Source organism: Taeniopygia guttata, chromosome 5 (genome assembly GCF_048771995.1).
Source record: "Taeniopygia guttata chromosome 5, bTaeGut7.mat, whole genome shotgun sequence".
NCBI lineage: Eukaryota > Metazoa > Chordata > Aves > Passeriformes > Estrildidae > Taeniopygia > Taeniopygia guttata.
The window spans coordinates 17,106,052-17,126,098 of record NC_133030.1 but is presented as its reverse complement, the minus strand read 5'-3'; the positions used below and the strand labels follow the sequence as shown (position 1 = coordinate 17,126,098).

Sequence of the window (20,047 nt, the reverse complement as noted above, 5' to 3'; positions counted from 1 at the left end):
ATCATTTTAACTAATTAATACTTGTGATTGATTTCAGCAAGCCAAAAACCTAAAATATGTATAGCAGGAGAGTTAGTTCAGTTACTTACCTTAATGCCCATATTTGCACATTATTTCTAACTATGCATTTAAAGACTGTTTGTTTCAGTAACTGAATTTGTTTACAATTAGCACAGGGTTCATATAAGTCGACAAGAGTTGCACTGAGACCTGAAGCTCAAATCTGGTGTTGCATCTACTTGGATTTCCCCAAGTTGCCCTTCAAAGCTCACCAGTGTCACTACTCAGCTTTGCCTCAAGCTCCAGGACTCCATTGGTAGCATCTGCCTTCAGCTGCTTCAGGCCACTATGTTTTAAAGCTAAAAATAGGTTAAAAAGTAGAAAAAGGGCTTTGGGTGTTGGTTGGGGCTATGCTTAACAGTGCTGCTTCTAGGAAGCAGTTCAGATAGCAACCTGTAAGGAACAGTCTTGAAAACTGCTGAAGTTTAAACATCTGATTCTTAATGTAAGAAAAAACAGCTTTGCCTTTTTAAGATGTTTTCTGTCAATGGTGTACCATTTCACTGCCTCAGGAAAACACTAATGTAAGTTCCTGGTATAGATTCTCTATCTCAGTATTGGCCAACATGGAGCCCAGGTGAGGATACCGCTGTTACTTGTCTGTAGTTTTAACTTCCTCTGTTAACTAATGAAAACTGTTTCTCAGCATATGCACTTGAGACCATGCAAGATAGGGTAAACTGAGTGTCTAGAAGTGTGTTGTATTCTCTGCTGCATTGGGACCATCTCAAGTTTCCTGTTGGAGATTTCCTGGTTTCTAGAATTACCCATTCAGGACAATGGACTTTGGGACCATAATCAAGTTCTGGGTTTGTACTTTTATTCTTTTTAGCTGGAGAAAGACTTGAGGTCCATCAACCCAGACAGCTGTATCATCTGTGAGCAACTTCATGCCTGGTTGGGGAGAAAAGTGTCTCTTATGAAGCAAAAGGAATACATTAAGTTGAAATTGGTTCATTTGGGAGAGAAATCTGCATTTCAGACAAATACAGGTTAAGTAAAACCTGATTATTTCACCACTTTCTCATTATTTAACCATGCAAGAGCAGTTAAACTTCTTAATCTGTAAAGCACTTTGTCATTTAGATGGTGACTGGAATGTACTCTGCTAGCCTCCCTAAGACACTGTAGAACTTTCTTCACACAGTGATCATTGCTTAAGTTTTGTCTATTTCATATGAAAAGTCATTCAAGGACACATTTGTAATTTTACAGTCAAGAAGTACTTTCTCATAATTGGCATGGGATGCTGATGGGTTTCCTATTTTGTACAAATGTTTGGCTTTTAATGTGCTTGCATATTTGTATGTCAGCTAGGAAGGAACTAAAGTAGTTTTTTAATTCCTGACCTTGTATCCAGAAACCTGTTTACTGCTTGCCAGATTAATAGTATTCATCTAATGACAGTATTTCAGTACTTCCAAAGTGCATCTGAATTTGAGGTGAAGAAAAACTGGAAGAATGCTTACATTGGTTTATCAGGATTGGATGTTAGCTAATGATTTAATTGTATTTAAGGAAATTCTGGTTTGGTTTTTAGATTTTTAATTCACTGTTTGACAATGTGCCTTTTTCCTAAATTGTGTCAAAACATAATGAATGTAGGAGGATAAAAAGGTCAGTTTCTGCTATCTCAGATTCTATATCCTTAAACTTGAGAGTGTGAAATGACGTACTCTCATAAAACCCTTCCAGGTCTGGCTTTGATTGCACAATTAAGGTAGCTACTTCTTTACTGCTAATGCTAAATCAAATGAAGGGCACTTTCTATTGATGACTACTTTTTGAAAATGTCTTGTATTTACACTTCAGCTGTATTTCACTTTACAGCAATGTCTTTTGGAGGCCAGGGTTTTGCATATCACAGGAAGCCTTAGTGTGCAACTCTGTGCTGTGCTTTAAAATAAAAATCTTTCAAGAAGTATATGAGATCTCTATGGAAATCTGGATTTATTTTTGTGTAAAGCCCAAAATATTGTCCAGGAAAACGAAATTTCTATTTTTTTTTTGCATTTTGTAATATAATCTAGTAGCTGATACATATTTCTAGATATAGCATATTTCTGGAGACCAAAACATGTCAGAAAATAAATATATTGAGAGACTGGTGTTTTAATTGTGATGGATGTACTTCTATTTATTTTGGTGAGTGGGTGTGATACAATATTAAAGTGTTAGTGTGTAAATAACAGTGCTTCTAGTTTTAGTCAATGATTTTTTTCCTTTGGGGATATCATGTGTGCACAGTGTCTTTTTACACAATGTGACAGAATCGGGTTAAAAACTCGTACATAGCTTACCTGCTTTCTGGTGCTGTCAAGGAAGTGTATATTTTAGCAGACGCCAAATGCATATAAATTTTGCAGAGTATGTATACAATAAATTACAGGCATTAAATATTTTACTGCTATTTCTCATTGGCTTACTTTTATGGAAGATTTATCAGAATTGCTTTCTGCTGTTTCTGAGCTCTCACATACAACAGTGTCAGTCTGAATGTTCTCTGAAAATGGTTCTCATGCAGCCAGCAAGAAGGTATGAAAAATGTAATGGAGTCACTTAACCCTTCAGAAAAATCTGAAAGTTCCTGAGTCTCCTGCAGTTTAGGCTTGACATGATATGTACTTGGAGGAATGTGTATTTAGAATGATAATATATCCAAGTGTGCCCATTGCCTTGAATATTTTACATTTGAAGTGTTGACAAGCAGCATCCTTCTGGGTTTCCATATTCCCATGTAAGGGGTCTTAACTCCCTTGATGGCTGTCTCCTCTGGAAGGGTTTTCTGCTTTGATGGTGGAAGTAAATGACTGTTCTGATCAGCTGGTGCTGTGACCCACTTCCAAATGGATGAATGGATACACATCAGTGAGCCCTTATGAGGAACAGCAATGCTTGCACACTCTTGTGCTTAAAAAAAACAGTCTTTTAAAATATTCCAAATCTGCATTTAACGTGTCCTATGACTACCTTGTTTTGAAGGCATGAAATCTCATCTTCTTTGGAACTACTGTGTATGGAATTCCCTTAAGATTTTTAATGTATCTTAATAGCTGTGATCAGTCAATCTCAGCCATTATTTCAGATGTGTTCTGTTCAGGAGGAGGGTGGTTCTACATTGAGTTATTATCTTAACCCAGCCAGTAAAGCTACTTCTGGAAGCAAAATTATTTCATTCAGATTGGGGAAAACCAAGTAATTTCAGGTTTCCTTTGTTTGGGGACAGCTTCTAGTTGTAGTTCATTTGGAATAAGACTTCAGTTTCACAAGACAGAACTGCAATTTATTTATCCCATATATAGCCTCTTCTTACCCCTGGAACTGCATATGGAGACATTTATTTTTCCATGAGCCTGGTAATATAAAAAGCCTGGGTATACTATGCTTAACATACTCTGTGGAATGAAATTAAGGACGGAGGTAATTCCTGAAGTAATTATATATGTAATGAGTTTAGTTCTGACTTCTGTCTACAACTAATAGCTCTGGTTTTCCACACCACCTGGTGCTTAATTTGCTTGAGGGTTTCTCTGGTTCTTCATGGGAGTCTTGGGTTTTACCTACATCCTTCTCCCTCCACTGGCAAATTCATGAACTTTTTTTGTATCCTGGATGTAACTTTCTCAACATTCCTTGCTTGAGAACAGGTGAGTGTTCTGAACTGATGTCGTCTCTCATACTCTGTGTCTGAAAGTTCATGGCAGTCAACAGGTTAAAGAATCAAGAGCCTCAGTAGGTTTTTTTGGTTGAAGGAGTTGGCTTGATTCTGATTTGAAAAACACTCGAGTGTAGAGTTCCAGGTTTTGCAGTGCATGGGAATAACTGAATACATACCTATGAACACATAGAGTACAAAAGGCTGTTTGAGTGCCTTGCATGCACTTCTCCATGTATGAAACCTCTCTTGTTGATTTCTTCAGGAGCGGTAAGTAGCTTCTTTGATACAACTGAGGATACATGATGTATGTTGTGGATCTGTCCTCAGCTCCCTGTCATAAGGCAATAATTCTCCCTGCCGCCACCTCCTTCCAGCTCTTGTGTTGTATGGATGCCTTGTGGTCCTTACAAATGTTCAGTATGTCAATATTTGACCAAACAAATAAATATGTAAGTAGAGCATCTTTGAATTGACCTGCTGCTCAGTAGCTAATGAATAACACTGATTATGGTTATTTTTGGACAGGGGGGACACTTTATCTGCAGAATGTGCAGGAAGGGTTTCTGAGACCTCCACAGTTGTGTCAAATGTGACTGTAAATGATATGTACACAAGCACCTAGTCCCACCTGGTCCTGGTGAATTTTGAGAGTTCAGGCTGAGGGATGTGCTGCTGTTACCACCCTCTTCCCCAGGCAAAAGGAGGCAGCCAGCAACCCCTTTATTAGTCTGGTTTCTATTTGCCAGCTGTGTACAAAGGGAATGTAGTAATGGCAGTGCATGGTGCATGTCATGGCCCAGGGCTATGGGGAGCCCTGTTTACAAGCGTGTGAGGTGCTGAAGCTGGCAGGAAAATGTAAGTATTTTGTGGAAAGTCTCTTCACTGTCTTGACAGTTGGCAATGAGAGCTGATGTACCTCATAGCTGCTGGCTTAAATCCAGCCTTGTTTGGTTGGTGTTTTGTAAGTGTTTGTTATGACATACAAAATGGTCCCAGTGTAGATCACACACATGGGTGACTTGCTGGTTGTTCAGAACAGAGGAGCATTGAGATAAATAATGCTCTTAGTCATGAGCTGAAGGTGGTTTGGGTTTTGTTAGGATGCTTGTTCCTGCCACTTTTGTTGTGGTTGGTCTGCATTTATTACCCGTTCTTTGGTATCTGGGATGATCACTTGAGTATATTTTAAAAGCTAATTTTCCCCATAGCATTTAATATTTACAAGTTGAACTTGTAATTTCCATTCCATTACTCTGAAGTTAATGTAGACAACTCAATAGCATTTCATTATTTTCCCCACTGGAGAAAATCCTTTAAAATGCTTCCTGGTTAGCAGTTTCCTGTTGTTGAGAATCCTTTCCCTTGGCTTTGCTCTAAGCTAGCATGTCTATAGATACAGGATGTTCACAGGTAAGCAGAATAATAAGACTGGTATTTAGAGAATGAAAGTTGGAGGCTGTAGAAATGTCATTTTCCTCTTGTGTAGAGCTGAATAAAATTCCAAAGCTGTATGCTGCAAGATAAGATCCAAGTCACCCCAAGACTATCATTTTGCTTTGCCCCCTCTCTTAGCCCTTGAGAAATTGCAGTTTATTTTTTGTTTCATTAACCATCTTAACTTCTACCAAGTCTCAAAAAAAAACCATCTTAGTCAGGAAGATGATCTGTACTGCTGGCAAAATGCTGGTTTTTAACACGTAGGGTAACCTTTTATGCAGTGAGGAGTTGTAATAATACAAGAGCTGGATAAATCCCAGTTTGGGAGAATTCCTATAGCTTGTCTGGTAAGAATGTATGTGACATTCTACGGCTTCATTAGGAAGAGTGTTCCCAGTGATGGGGGCAGAGGAGCTACTAGAGGAATACATGGAGTAGCAAGGCTGTGTGTTAGCCTACTAGCAAGATGTTTTGTTACCTAGAGATTAGTTTGCAATACTATGTTGATGTAATACAGAGTTATTCATTGCAAATGCTGTTTAGAGAAGATTTTGAGTCAGAGGGCACAGACCCAGCTTGGAACTCAAATGAGTTTGAACAGTGAATACTAAGTGAATCTGTAGTTTGGGTGCAAGCTTAATCAGGGGTGACTTCTAAGCCTCAAATAGAAACACTACTACCAGCAGCAGTGTGTCACTGTCACAGGGATGTGGTCACTGTCCTGGTTGCTATGATTGTTTTGGTTATGTATGAACACAGATTTTTAAAATGTTTCAAAGCACCAAACTTACTAATAACTAAATACCTATCAGACTTTGCCAGTTGTTTTTACTGTGAAATAAATCTCAAGCACCTATTTTTTTTCTTATTAAAATTTAAAATGAATGTTTTATTCTCAAACATTATAGTAAGACCTTTATGAAACAAAATTATTTTCAAATTATCTCTTAAAAGGTTTAGATAAACCTTCATGCCAAGCATTCTGTAGCAGTTTAACTGAAGATGTACTATGCTTGCTGGGCAAATTGCTGGAATCTGCAATGCCAGTTCCTGAAGGACTGATCTTGTCCTACTTTCCAAACTGAATGTTGAAGCTGTAAGATCCGTCATTACATCGCACACAACAACTTCAGCACAGAAGCAGAATCAGCATCATTAAGCATTATGTATGATGGAGAAGCTTAATGAAGGTTGTTCTAAACCTAATTATTTTCTGCTATGGCTGTATCAACAACCTGTGCTCTTAGTTACCATCTGCTTCAGGCCTCAAATCAGTGGCCTGAAGTAAGGGGGAAAAAAATTGTATGAGCTTGCTCAAGATCTTTGAATTGACCTTGTAAAAATGTGCTGCTATCATGCTTGGTCTGTCCTGTTCTGTCAGTTTTCTGGGCAGCTGGGGGAACAGAACTGGCATTTGTCACCATTTACCTTGCTGGACCTACTGTGTTTTCCACTGAATTGGCTATCAGACTTGCATGGCCCATTTTCCAAAAGGTAGCTTTCCAGTCTCTCTGTTGTGTTGTAGGGAGGCTTTAAAAGTAAGAGACTAATGTTGGGAAATAAATACATCTCAGGTTTGTAGGAAATAAATTCATGTCAGGTTTGTATTTACATACTTGTAATTCCATAAAGTTGCAAATCAGTTTTGATAATGTCAACACAGAGGGAAGAAATCCCTGTGTCCCTATAATATCTATGTATGGTCACAAGGATGGTGAAGGGTCTGGAGGGGAAGCTGTAGAAGTGGATGAGGTCACTTGGCTTGCTCAGCCTGAAGGAGATGGAGAGGAGATGTCGTTGCTGTCTACAGCTTCCTCATGAGGGGAAGCAGGGGGGCAGGCACCGATGTCTTTGTGTGGTGACCAGTGACAGGACTGGAGGAACTGGCGTGATGTGGGCAGGGGACGTTCAGGTTGGATATCAGGAAAAGGTTCTTCACCCCGAGGGTGTTTGGGCAGTGGAACTGTTCCCCAGGGCAGGGGTCACACACCAACCCTGGCAGAGCCAGAAGTGTTTGGACAATACTCTCAAGCACATGATGTGTGTGACTCTTGGGGTGTCCTGTGCAGGGCCAGCAGCTGGGCTCCATGATCCCGGTGGGTCTCTTCCAACTCAGCGCAGTTGGTGATTCTATGAACAACAACTTGATTTACTGCATCCTTAAAGCTTGTTCGTTCACGGATGTCCGTGACTGGACGCTGGCTGCCGCCTCTTCATTTGGTTAGGTATGAAAGTATATAATGATTTTACATCAAACAAGATCCTGGCTTAAGATAATGTCGACACATTGCACATTTTGCAACGCCACGGCGGGTGGAGATAGCACCTAGCCCCGACGGTCACCAAGCGTTCCAAGGGCAATGAAACAGCCCGGCCCCCCCGCCTGTGCCCGGCCGAGCCCAGCCCGCCTCCCTGAGGGGCGGCGCTGCCGCGCGCGGGGCCCGCCGGGAAGCGGCGCGCGCCGCCATGGCGCTGGCGGAGGAGGCGCTGCGCCGGCAGCTGGGCAAGGTGCGCGCGCTCGCGGCGGGGGCAGGGCGGGGCGGGGGGCGCGCGGGCGGCGCTGAGGGAGCGGGACGGAGCGCGGGGCCGGGATGGCGGCGGCGGCGTCCCGGGGCTGCCTCCCCAGCCACTCCCGTCCCGTCCTGTCCCTTCGCATCCCGCTGTCTGCGCTGCCCTAACACAGCCGAGCTTTAAGTTGCGCCCCGTGTCAGTTTACCCCCGTGCTTCACGACTCAAACCTTACTCTTCACTCATCGGAAGTTGGCAATTTATTTTTTTTTTCCCCCTGGTGGTATTCCCCGCGTTAGCGCCGCCACGCCTTCATGAGCACAGACGCGGTGTTGTAGCATCGCTCTGAGCGTTTTCATTTCCACGTGAGAAACTGAGCGGGGCGTATTTAAGCTTCGGGCATGCCGAATAGTTTTGGGTGCGAAATGAGGAAGGTCTATGTCTGAGTCACCCCGTAAATCCTGTGATCTTTAGAAGAGGACAGACTACTTGATGGGAATTACTCATTTTATGTTACGAATAGGAGGAGGCCAGCTTGGGAAAGATGACTTTGGTTTCACAACCAGTTATATCAACGCCTCCAAAAAATGTCCGAAGTGTAAGTTGTGTAGACATTCATAACTAGGGAGTGTCAGATTCTTTTTTTTCTGCGTGACTTTGCAGAATCCAGTGATGGGGAAAAGCTGACTGAAAGGTGTTTCTTGTCAGCAGCTCTCCGACAGTAGAAAATAACTATGCCATGCCCGTAGCTGTCACATTGCTGCCAGGGTGACAGACCGAAGAGAAATTCGATTTTAGCTACTGTTTTGTGACAATTATTCCAGGGCAGTGAGCAGCTCTTTAAGCCACTGTCAGGCAGCAGTTTTGTTTGCTTAGGCAAGGGTTCCAAAAAAACAGTACCAGGTTTCCTAAAGGAGAAGCAGAGGCTCTAATCTAGGAAATGGAAAATATTCTTTGTAATTTTGGGATATGGGAGGATGCAAATCTCTTGGAAGTTCAGGTATTGGACTGGCTGGGGATGGTCTCAAGCAGCAGTAATTAATTTTCTCAGCTGTCAAGGACAGTTTAAAAATGAAAAAAAAATCCTAGAGGCTAATTACTTACACATTTGACACATTTGTGGAAAGTGACATGTTAGTAAACTTCGAAAATGTGTGTGGGTGGACGTGAGTTTAACTGTGTCAGTAAGAAAATAACCTCCTTTTCCTAAGAGGTTCATATTTTTATATTCTAATGTGTGTAGAAGAGACTAAATTTTACTAAACTTCTGCTCACACAGCTGTAAAGGAGAAAAAATGGTATATAAGGAGTGATATTCAGAATTTCAACAGCAGACCTGCGATAGCTTCAAAGCTTTTGTAATCAATTCTTTTTGACAATTTATTTCGCATCAAAACTGTTTGTAATACTGAAAGTAATTACTACCTCCCCCTTCTTGTGTTTCTGCCTTCTACAGTGTCCTTTTCCCCAAATCTCATACAGAAGCATTTGAAGTGAAACTTTTTTCCTCATTTTTTTCTCCCCCTTCCCAGTATAAGTTCAGAGACCTGACCATAGAAGAGCTGAAGGATGTTAGCAAGACCTACCCCAACTTCACATTCTCCATGAACACATACAGTAAGAATTGATGCACTTACTCTGAACTATTTGTGGGGAATCTTACTTGCCACAAATGCAGACTGTGTATAATAGAATGTGAACACATTTCTGTTGTGTTCCTGTCTTTATGTTGACTTGCAGTAAAATTTCTCATATCATGTGACTGTTCCTGAATGCTTTTCCAAGGATGCATACGTATAAAAACCTTAGTAACTCATTTACTTCATCTTACTTCAACTTGTCAGTAATTATAGGAGACTGATTCTTTAAATTTGTTATATTGCCCCCATACTTCATTATTATTTTGATGGCTTTAGCTTATAGAGTGTGGCTTCCAGAATCCGTCAGCCAGACTGGAGATTCCCACAACATCAGAATTACCCAGGACAAAAGGTTTTCAGACTAATGATGTGCTTAGTTGTACCGATGCAATTTCTGTTAAAATGTCATTAAGAAAATATTTGAAAAGGTAGGGGGGACCTTAGTAATAGTCTAGTATTGGTTCTTTCAGGAGCAGTGTATTTTATTTCTAAAGAAAAAATCTCTGTTGGATATTTGTAGTTGTGGGCAGAATTGCTGTGCCAGGTTTGAAAGGAGTTTTTTGGGGTTTTTTTTGGTTTTTTCTAATTGCATTTTTAATTTCAGCCTTCAAGGATGGATCCCAGAAGGACCTCCTGAATTTTAGTGGCACTGTTCCAGTGAGATATGGTAAGATAAATAAAATGTAATTTTCTTGCCAGGTATTAATCTAAATGTAGAATGTGTTGGGTACCCCTCTTTAAGGGTTCACTGTGCAGTGTCTTCAAAGGGGACTAGAAAATATTTTGTTTCAATTGGCAGAAGTCACTTCTACTGCACAAACAATTGCACAGATGCTGAAATAAGGTGCTATTAATTAAATAAGTAAATAAACAATTTAAAAAATCGTGTTGTTTGAGACCATGTTGGCAAGCTCTTTGATGCTAATGGAGCTTGTGTGAACTCACTGTATACACTTGTATAGTCAGTGTCCAAAAATAACTTGTAGGCAATTTTTTATTTTCAACTTAAAGCCTTTGAAGTCTAATGCAAGGCTCTTTATAGATGCTTTTTTGCACTAGGTATTAAGTCATAAAATAAGTATGACATATATATATATATGAAACCTTTCTTTGCTGGGAAAAGGGGACGTGTTGGCTGAGAGAGGACCCTGGGAAGCAAAACAGCAATAGAGCTTTATATTAAGAAAGGCACAATCAGTAGCACTTCAAGTTGATCTGGTTTTATTCATTAGCCTAAGTAATATAAATATTTTCCAGTGTGAATCTGGAAGTGCTCTGTCAGGCTTTTTTCCTTTGTTATTACAAAGTGTGAATCACATCACCCACAGCTGGTCTTTAGTGCCTCTTCTCAGTGCAGAAGTTACTAATGGCTTTTATTTTAACAGGTAATTCCTATAACATACCTATTCGTCTCTGGATCCTGGATTCTCATCCCTTTGCTCCCCCCATTTGCTTCCTGAAGCCAACTGCAAACATGGGCATTGCAGTGGGGAAACACGTCGATGCACGGGGCAGGATTTATCTGCCCTACCTGCAGAACTGGAGCCATGTAAGAGGTGGGGTGGCTGACAGGGGAGGGAAGCGTTTGGGAATACTGCAGGGTATCATGTGGAGCTTTCAGGCAGTCTGAGGCTTGTAAAGGCTCTTGGAAGTAATTCTAATGAAAAAAGGGGACTGATTCTTTACAAAGCAGTGTAAGCCTTATAATTATTTGTTGCTATCCCAGTTCAGTACCCCTCAGGAAAGTTCAGTGGAAGCTTCTGCCTTTTGGGTATGCCTCTTTTGGCAGAACTCTGAAACAGCACAGAGATTCAGAAGTCATTGCTGTTGATGAATGATTTTATGCACTGTATTAAATTACTCATTAAGTATAACTGCCAGGCCAGTAAAAATTATTTAGTGAATGCCAACTTTTTTGAATGAATGAGCTGTATTTTACATTATTCATACAGAAATTCCTAAGGGAACTTCTGCTGACTTCACAGTGTGTTTTGCCTGGAGGAGGATTGAAATGCCAGAACTCTGGACAGTTGAGCTCATCTAAGACTGAACTACTCTTTAGCTAGGATTTGTCCCTTTTATAATACTGGCTGTGGCTATATAAAAGGCTTACATATATTCATGGATGTCTTCATGGTAATTTCAATTTTAGAACTCCTTTTGTTAAATTCCTTTTAATTCACACTCCTGTTTGGAAAGTATCTTCTTGAAGTGATGCTTTTCTCTCCCTTAGGTGTTTGTGTAAATGTTAAGAGTGTCAGTATTTATAATTTGATTAAATTTTGTTTGGCTCCGGCGGTTCGCAGCTGATACCACTATATGAAATAGCTGTTCAGGTGTTTTGTCTTCTGTTTGTCTGCTGTATTTCAGCCTAAATCAACTCTCATTGGATTAATCAAGGAAATGATTGCAAAATTTGAAGAAGAGCTCCCTTTATACTCACTGTCATCTTCTGATGCAGCTAGGCAATCAGAACTTCTCTCCTATATTGCAAAGATTACTGAAGGTGGGGATGTTTTCATGGACTTTTTTCTAATATTCGTATAAAATATATTCACTTATTGTCATTACTTGATGTCACAAATAAACCTACATGATTTATATTTTAGAAATTGTATGGCCATGGTCTGTATACAGACCTGTAACAGCAGCACAGGGAGTGCTGATTTTGTGGTGTTAGTGTTTAGCTTCTTGCTATTGTCATGCTTGTGTATTTCTGCTTAGTGAAGAAAACATTCCTGTCTAGAGAGGAATATTTGTTTTACACTTTGCAAGTTGTGATGGATTTTCTGTGGTCAGTCTTGACTACTGTTTTGAAAAAGTTCATGTAACTTGATTTAACTCCGGCACAACCATGATCCTTTATGAAGCAGCAGTACTTGTATTGATACAGTGCGCCAGCACCCAAGTTTGTGGTTTTCTTTTATTTGCAGGAGAGACTGACATGAAATCCAGGAGTAAAACTGGAGGCAGAAATGAAGGGTGTTTTAACAAAATTACTGTTGTTGGAGCTGGAGATCTTGGCATTGCATGTGTACTAGCAGTTGCAGCAAAGGTACATAATTTTTAAAAATAGCAAGAGATCTGATTCAGAGAGAGGATTCCATTCTAGTTCTTAATATCTAACACTAAGGAATACCTCATCAGTTTTAATAACTTTCACTGCATAGGTCATTTGTCCCTTCAGTTAACTTAAGGACACATAAAGATGTTAATTTTTTGCCCTGGTTTCTCAGTCAGCTTTTTTAATTCAAAGGGTTGAGTATTGAATTAACTTCCTTTGAAAATCCCGAAGGGATTCTTGTCTCAGTGGTAGCCTCTTACAACGGGGATCTCCCATTTCCCTGGAAAGGACAGTCTGTAGCTGGGCTGTACTTCATCACATCTGTATGTTAGATACAACAGTAACAATATTTTTTAACAGTATTTTTTAGCAACAGTAACAGTGATTTTTGACTTCCCAGAGATAGTTTAGGAAGTCTAACTGGAAAAAATACATTACAAAACAAGAAAAATACTCACAAAACTAAGTCCTTTTCCTTGTGATTTGGCAGTAATTTTGTTGGATTTGTACACAGTACAGCAAACAATGAAATGGGAGGAATTTTGGTTTTTATTCCTCATTCCCACACAAACAAATTTTGTTGTGGTTTATCTGTATTCTGATCTGTATTATTTTTATTCATACAGGATATTGCGGACAAGGTGGTTCTTTTGGATCTTTCTGAAGGTGCAGCAAAAGGAGGGACCATGGATTTGGAAATATTTGCTGTGCCAAATGTGGAGATCAGCAAAGGTATGAGATGTTGTTTCTGGAGCAGGAGTGTGTGCTGTACTGTGTGTGCTTGTGCTCATTTTAACAAGAGCAGGACACCTGGGGAGATACAGAGGCATAGGCTGTCCTTTTTTATAAGTCTGTACTTGCAGGTAAGAGGCTAATGCTGAAATTGGACTCATGCAGAAATATAGAGAAGCCAAGCTAGAACTTTTGTGTCATGGGCAGAGAGAGGGAAGGGGGAAAAATATTTGCATAGGAAATAGGGAAGGTTGTGAAAACAATGTTCAAAAGGCTGACAAATAAAGGTGCATTTCAAAGTGCTGTTTTTCTAGCTTGATGTTATTTAAACATGCACATGGCCAATAGTGAGTCCTTGATCTCTATCACTGCATGCTCAAACAATGAGTTCTTAATATCTTTATCCTCAGTCAGCTGTGAGCATACAAATCAACAGAGTCAATGCCATGTCTCTGTAATTAGTGATTAGTTAGTCTTTGATGGTTGCAGAGGTTGAGACCACGCAGCTCAGAAGTTTTTCCACAGAGAAAGCTGGAACTGAATTGAGTAACATTCTTCCTTGCCTCTGTGTCATGTTTCCATGTTCCTTGCACTCTTTGCAAGATGAAATGAGGGATTTTGCTTCTCTTTTAATTTATCTTATTTTGGGGACAGGGACTTGTTCTGGTTCCACCAGGCATCTTTGTGGTTTATTCTGCACCTGGCATTGCCTGCTGTACATTCTTTGATCTTATCTTGCAGGTTTTACTTGTAGCACACCTTTTTCCTGAACACTGATTGTGCAGCTTTACCACAAATCTGTTTGTGCCTCTGTGGCTGCCTGTTGCATGTTTGCATTTAGCTGTGGCGTAAGAAGCTTGGTAGTGTTACAGTGCTACAAAATGCTTTTATACTGTCACCTGCTATTTTAGTATGTTTAGTATGCTTATATCTAGGTTTGGGGCAAGTTGGTATTAATTATATCCAGCTTTGTATGGTTTTAATTTTTCAGTGCATTAGACCCCTGCTTTGGCTTCAGTTGGTTCCAAAAGTGGTGCAACAGACAAATCACCTTATTTCTGTGTCCAGGCTTTCAACTGTGTGGCACTCAGATATTCAGAGATACCTGCTCAAAGCAACTTTGATTTATAAATTCCTGCAGCAAGCATGGTTGTGTGTTTCTTTGGGCTAATAAGTACAATTTGTCTTTTATTTGACTTAACAAATAGACTTTTGGAGTGCTTTTCATAGTTCTCTACATGCCATTGATTAAGGCATAAGATCAAAAAGTATAGAAGAAGCCTCAGATAAAGGAGTAAAAGTTTTCCCCTTCTTTAACACTTTTTATATAATAAGTTTATATAATAAATAAAAGTTTAGGAGCGTTTTCATGGATTTCTTTTTTCTTTCTTGCCAAGAAAATTTGGAAAAGTTTATCTGTCAAAGCTGTCTAGATATTTTCTTGTCTCTGCTCTGTAACCTTGGACAAATTGTAGTCTACCTTTTGTGTTTGACACCTATAAAACAGGAAAGTAGTTCTGTAAGAGAGCTGTGTTTTATAGGTGCTGTGTAAGTGCCCTAAATTCCACTGGAGGCAAAGAATCCCTAATTAGGCCGGATGCTGCAGTTCAGTCTTTAGAACAGCTCTTGGTTTTGCATCCAAAACTCAGGAGAATGATATAAGTTTAAAATTTATTTTCTTTATATTTTCAGATTTTTCTGCTTCAGCTGATTCCAAAGTTGTGGTGCTTACAGTTAATTCTCTGGGTAATGCTCAGACTTACCTCGATGTCATACAAAGCAATGTGGATTTGTTCAGAGGAATTATTCCAGCAGTATCCCACTACAGTCAGAATGCTGTTCTCCTTGTTGCTTCTCATCCAGGTATGCTGATACTTTGCATAAGGTTCTGTCCCTCGCCTGGCTTTTTCTCTGGCCTGTTCTAAAAACATGTTACTGCTGAATACACGTCATTAGTCAAAAATTCTTGCTGCTCTGAAAAATGTTTTCCTTTTCAGCTTTGAGCAGGACACTGTCTTTGAGGGTTTTTTCTTTACTGTTACCAAGATAAAAGAAAATATTGTACTTTGTTTTGTGTAACAGGTATGTATTTCTGTGTTTCTGTGCACAGTTTCAACCTGACTCTGTCTACATCATTAGCATCCATTGGCTGTTGTGTTGTCAGTTGTGAGTTTTATGTGCGCATTTCTTATTGCAGCAAGGATAGATCCATGTAGGTTATGTGCCATATCATCATACATGCTACTCAGATACCAAGTATAGCATTAATAGTAAATATTGTAGCTAGATTTTTGTGGAAGGTTTAAATTTCCAGGTCAGTGGTACTGTGGACTAAGACAAAGCAAAATCACTACTTAGGAAAGGGAAAGAAGTGTCAGCCTCTATCCTGTAATGCATCAAAGACAGCTCTTCCTACTCCCTTACCATTATTGTTCTTATTTTTTCACTTCTTCCGCACCTTACTTTGTGTTTTAGGTTGAAATAAACTACCAATATGTTCTTACATGGTCATGCCTTTTCTAAAGTAGAGAAGTCCAGAGTTTTTTGTAATGATGATTCAAAAGTTGCAGTTGAGTTGAATTTTGAGTGGTCCTTCATTGACAAAATGTTTTTTCTTTGACATTTAGTTGAAGTTATGACATTTGTGTCGTGGAAGCTGAGCTCCTTTCCCAAAAGCAGAGTAATTGGAGTTGGTGCCAATCTCGATTCAGAGAGATTTCGGTACATTCTGACCAACCTTTTGAAAGAAGAGGTGCTGGCAAAAGATGCCTGGGTTATTGGTGAACAAGGGGAAGACAAAGGTAAAGTGATGCTTTTTTATGACCATGAGCATGTAATGTCTTGGCAGTGCCTAAGTAACTGAATAATGAAAGAATAATTGTGAAAAGTAATCAAGATAATGAGGAGAGTAATAAGAAGAGTAGTAAATTCTCATAATAATGGCTTTAAGTAATGGAGTTGTGGGGTACCAAATCTGTGGAGTAGTAGCAAAAGTATTTGCCATTTGTCACAGTAGAAAAAAAACCAAACAAACTACAACCTCAAATGCTTTTCGGTTTTTTTGGTTGTTTCTATTTAGTACCATCATGGACCAGCTGTAATGTAGCTGCAAATCAAGCAGAAGCAATTGCTGCTCGTAACGCAAGGGAAAAGGTGGCTAACAGGTAGCACCATTATCACCTTTTTTTTCCTTCATGTTCAGGCACTTGGTGTTTACATGTTCTATAGCTCTTTATGAAGTGGGGGAAGCTTGCTCCAAAATGTTCATACATTGAGTTTATAGGAAATTGTATGTCAAGTTGTCATTCACTTTTATGGATGTGTATATGGCCACTGTTTTTCTTACTACCATTGTGCCTGTGGCAATGTAAGGAGACACCACAATATACAGCAGAATATCTGAGCTGTTTGATTGTGTATTTAAAACAAATACTAGACAAGCTTTCTGGCCCACTTTCCTCAGAGCTTGTGTTGGAAGCATTTGCTTCAAAGTCAAGCACCAGTTTGGATTAATTTAATTATCCAAACTGATTTAATTATCAGTTACACCTCTTGACAGAAAAGAGAATTGTTACGAGTGTAGAGAAAAAAATATTGTAAAGAAATTATTTTCAGCAATTCTATATTCCATTGTGTTGTTTTCCAAAACAGAGAATCAGCTTTTTATAGTACACTTTACCTGGTACACTTAAACATGTATTTTGGGTTTTACATAAAAACCAAAATAAAAATAATTACAATCACAGCATCACATTTTTCTCCTTTTCCTGGTTTATGTGCAGAGCTATGGAAGTCCTAAAGGGAAAAGGTCAGAGATCTTGGTCTGTTGGGCTCTCAGTTGCTGATTTGGCTGACAGCATTCTGAAAGATAAAAGAAAGGTTCATTCTGTATCCACTCTGGCAAAGGTAAATGTGTTATTAATACCTTTTGGTTGGCATTGTAATTATACTATTTATTCCAGACATGACCATTAATTTTAGCAGCACAGACATTTCAGTGTTCTAAGGTTACTACTTTCTACTGCCATTACTTTCTTCCAACAACAGCTCTCAATTCTAGTCCAAATATTAGCAAAAATCAGTTACTGTTTTAACCTGATACCGTTACTAAAAGTAGATTATTCTCCTAAAAATACAAGTCCATATTCCAGCACCCCTGGAATAGCTGGACTTGGCAAATGAAATGTGACTTATAGTTCCAGAGTGTTCAGTATTAAATGTAGATTTTTTTTTTAACAGGAAAAGAATTTTGTATCTTTTCTGAAAGTATTAAATGCATTTTCTGCCAGTATTTTATTTGATTAAGTTTGATACAGCTGGTTTTTTACCCCTTGTGCTTTCCTTAAAAGGAGAATATTATGAAGCAATACTTAACTTAAAATTGTAGACTGAATTTTGTTTGAAGTTTCTCCTAAGAAGCTTCACTAAAGCATTAGGTCATTCCATATGATGAAAAAGCCTATGAAGAAACATTTAATTGTCACTTCAATTCAGAGCCTGCAGAAGGACAATTTGCATGTTCCTGTGCAGGGAAGTTGAGCTGGCTGCTTACATACCTAATTAAATCATTATTTTTCAAGTGAAGTTTTTAATAATTCCTGAACTAAATATAGATACAGAAGAATCACAAATCTCTTAAAATAAAATTTCCCAAATTACAAAATTAAACACATTCTATAGTGTAAACTTGAATTATAGGGATATAAGTTTGATAAAATCTTTTGCAGAATCTGTATGGGATCAATATTTGAGAAATTTTCCACAGTTCTTAGGTTGCATTATTTAATTTATTATGTTGAGTCCTAAAAGAACTAATGATACTGTACAATGAAGTGTCCCTGCTTGTTCTACCCATGAAATGGTGTTTAGTGGTGTAGATTTTGTCTGTGTTATAGAGATTTATCTATGTATTTGGAAAAATTCCCCAATTGTGCATGGTTCACAAATTTTTATCTGCACAGTAATATGTTACAGTTTCTATACAGTAACCCACGGCACAGTATCTAAAATAAATGGAAGTTGACCTATCCAAACACAGCATATGTTGGAATATCCTTGCTTAATTAAAATAATCCAGTCGTTTTGTGTAGTTGTATGCTTTTGTGTAGATGCAGCAGAAATAAGTAACTGTGTGTGTGACAGTGTTCTTTGTGTGTTCTTTCAGGGGTGTTGCAATATAAACAGTGAAGTATTCTTAAGTCTCCCATGTATTCTTGGAACCAGTGGAGTGATTGAATTGGTCAGACTGGAGGAAGACCCACTGGTGCAAGAGAAACTGCAAAGCAGTGCAGGCTCAATTCATGACCTTCAGCAGCAGTTGAAACTGTAAGGAAGCACAAGGGAATCCTCTGTGTCTACTCACTGAAGCTGGAGATCTGCAAGGCAGAAGAGGCTGCTTCATATATATGGATTTCTGTGGAAAACAGGAAGCTTTGTTACTTTACTTTCCAAAAGTGCATTCTCAGTTTAGGTTTGAATTATTCAATACCACACTTTACAGCGATTTTTTTTTCTTGGTAAAGTGCACTTTTGGTAGCCAAATTGAGGCAGGTAACACACAAGAATATTTTACCTAAATTCAGGTGGCACTTGCCTGTGGTTTTTGGCTGCCAGTTATAGCCTGACTCTTAGGTTACTCTTAGTTCTTTGCACATCTTTAGGAGGCAGTCCTAGAGAGTGGCTTACCCAGCTCTGCAGAAACTCCAGCATGCAAAGCCCACTTGAACCCTTTCTCATGGCTTTTAAATGCTGTATCTGAGGCTTGTTTAGGGTACAGTCACACTCCAGCTCTGCAGGCACTGGGGATGCAATTCCATAGCTCCGTCTTCCATGGCTGTCAATGCTCTTATGTCAATGGACTGCTGGTATTTTGCTATTTACTAAGGGGAACGTGGTGTTCACAGTATCCTTCAAACCTGAACTATTGGCTATGGATTTCTGTTCACACTTTATCATGTCTGAAAGACTTCTGTCATGACTTGTTTGCTTTTATTTTATGAGGATATTCAGAGCACTACAGCACTTGCAGTTCTCACTACATACATGCAGCACTGGAACAGGGGGCTCTTCCTGAATGGGAGGAGCAGGAGCTGGGCTTCAAATAAAAGTAAAAGATAAAATCCAGCGGTTAAACAGTGCAGATGTATCTGCACATTTAGACCTTGATCCAAAGCTGGCTGGGTGCTTTACATCAGCCTCAGGAGAAGGCAACAGAACCTGTAACCCTCCTCCCTGGAGGCCAAGGATGTGATGAAAAACCAGGCTGTGGATTTGTAGGTAAAAACCAGATGGTTTTGAGATCAAAGGGTGTTTTGAATTTTAACCTATTGATTTACAACCAGTAAAAGACTGTATTCCTCCTGATTACACCTCAGCATCACATGGCAGGCACAGGGGACTTGTGCTCTACTCCTGCTGTGTGTGGCTTAGGAATGTCATTCCACATTTACACTTTGAGGGGTGGCTGGTTGGAAACTTTGCAAATGTTGGAGATTTTCCAAATATTGTTGGTAATTTGTTCTGAGCAAAAGTAGGATCTGTGACAGAGCAAAAGATCTGATCCTTTGTGCCTTCCAGTTCCATCTCGCAAGGAGCCAGACAGTTCCGAGTTCTGCAGGCACTCAGCAGAACTCCCTGTCTGCAGAAAGAAAAAACCTTCAGTAATTCAGACCTTTATTTTTTTCGAATACCCAAATGTCTTTTACTGTAGTAAAAAAACTAGTGATGGCTTTAGGTAACCAACTTTGCTGCTATATTTTTAAGAACTGCACTTTGGGGTTTGGTGTTTTTTTCACTTACTTTGGAAAAAAAAAAAGCAACTATGAATTTAAGGTTTTACATTATTTTTCATGGTGGCGTTTTTCATCTGTTGAGCATTTCTTTTCATGCGAATAATCAAGCTGTTGTTTACTTAGTTTGGCGTTTGTGTAATATTTTAATCTTAAAATG

The 20,047-nt window shown here is 39.2% G+C and overlaps 1 protein-coding gene across 4 annotated transcripts; it reads left to right on the top strand.

Moving 5' to 3' along the window:
• Positions 1 to 7,550: 7,550 nt before the first annotated feature.
• Positions 7,551 to 20,012, top strand: UEVLD (UEV and lactate/malate dehyrogenase domains). 4 transcript variants are annotated; one of them, XM_030273879.4, is made up of 12 exons: positions 7,552 to 7,663; positions 9,196 to 9,280; positions 9,908 to 9,970; positions 10,689 to 10,852; positions 11,674 to 11,809; positions 12,237 to 12,358; positions 12,994 to 13,099; positions 14,792 to 14,962; positions 15,727 to 15,900; positions 16,179 to 16,263; positions 16,882 to 17,005; positions 18,264 to 20,012. In XM_030273879.4, the coding sequence occupies exons 1-12, from the start codon at positions 7,622 to 7,624 to the stop codon at positions 18,426 to 18,428; spliced, it is 1,437 nt and encodes a 478-aa protein (XP_030129739.4). In that variant the 5' UTR covers positions 7,552 to 7,621; the 3' UTR covers positions 18,429 to 20,012. The 4 variants fall into 4 exon arrangements, with proteins under 4 accessions (XP_072785815.1, XP_072785814.1, XP_030129739.4 ...); XM_072929714.1 differs by lacking the exons at positions 16,179 to 16,263; positions 16,882 to 17,005; positions 18,264 to 20,012 and adding an exon at positions 15,097 to 15,181 and having other exon boundaries at positions 7,551 to 7,663; positions 15,727 to 15,864; XM_072929713.1 differs by lacking the exons at positions 16,179 to 16,263; positions 16,882 to 17,005; positions 18,264 to 20,012 and having other exon boundaries at positions 7,551 to 7,663; positions 15,097 to 15,732.
• The last annotated feature ends 35 nt before the right edge of the window (positions 20,013 to 20,047 follow it).

Coding starts and splice junctions, on each gene's coding strand:
- UEVLD (XM_030273879.4), top strand. CDS start 7,622: ATGGCGCTGGCGGAGGAGGCGCTGCGCCGGCAGCTGGGCAAG. Junction 11,810..12,236: donor TATTGCAAAGATTACTGAAG/GTGGGGATGTTT, acceptor TTTTATTTGCAG/GAGAGACTGACATGAAATCC. Junction 12,359..12,993: donor TACTAGCAGTTGCAGCAAAG/GTACATAATTTT, acceptor TTATTCATACAG/GATATTGCGGACAAGGTGGT.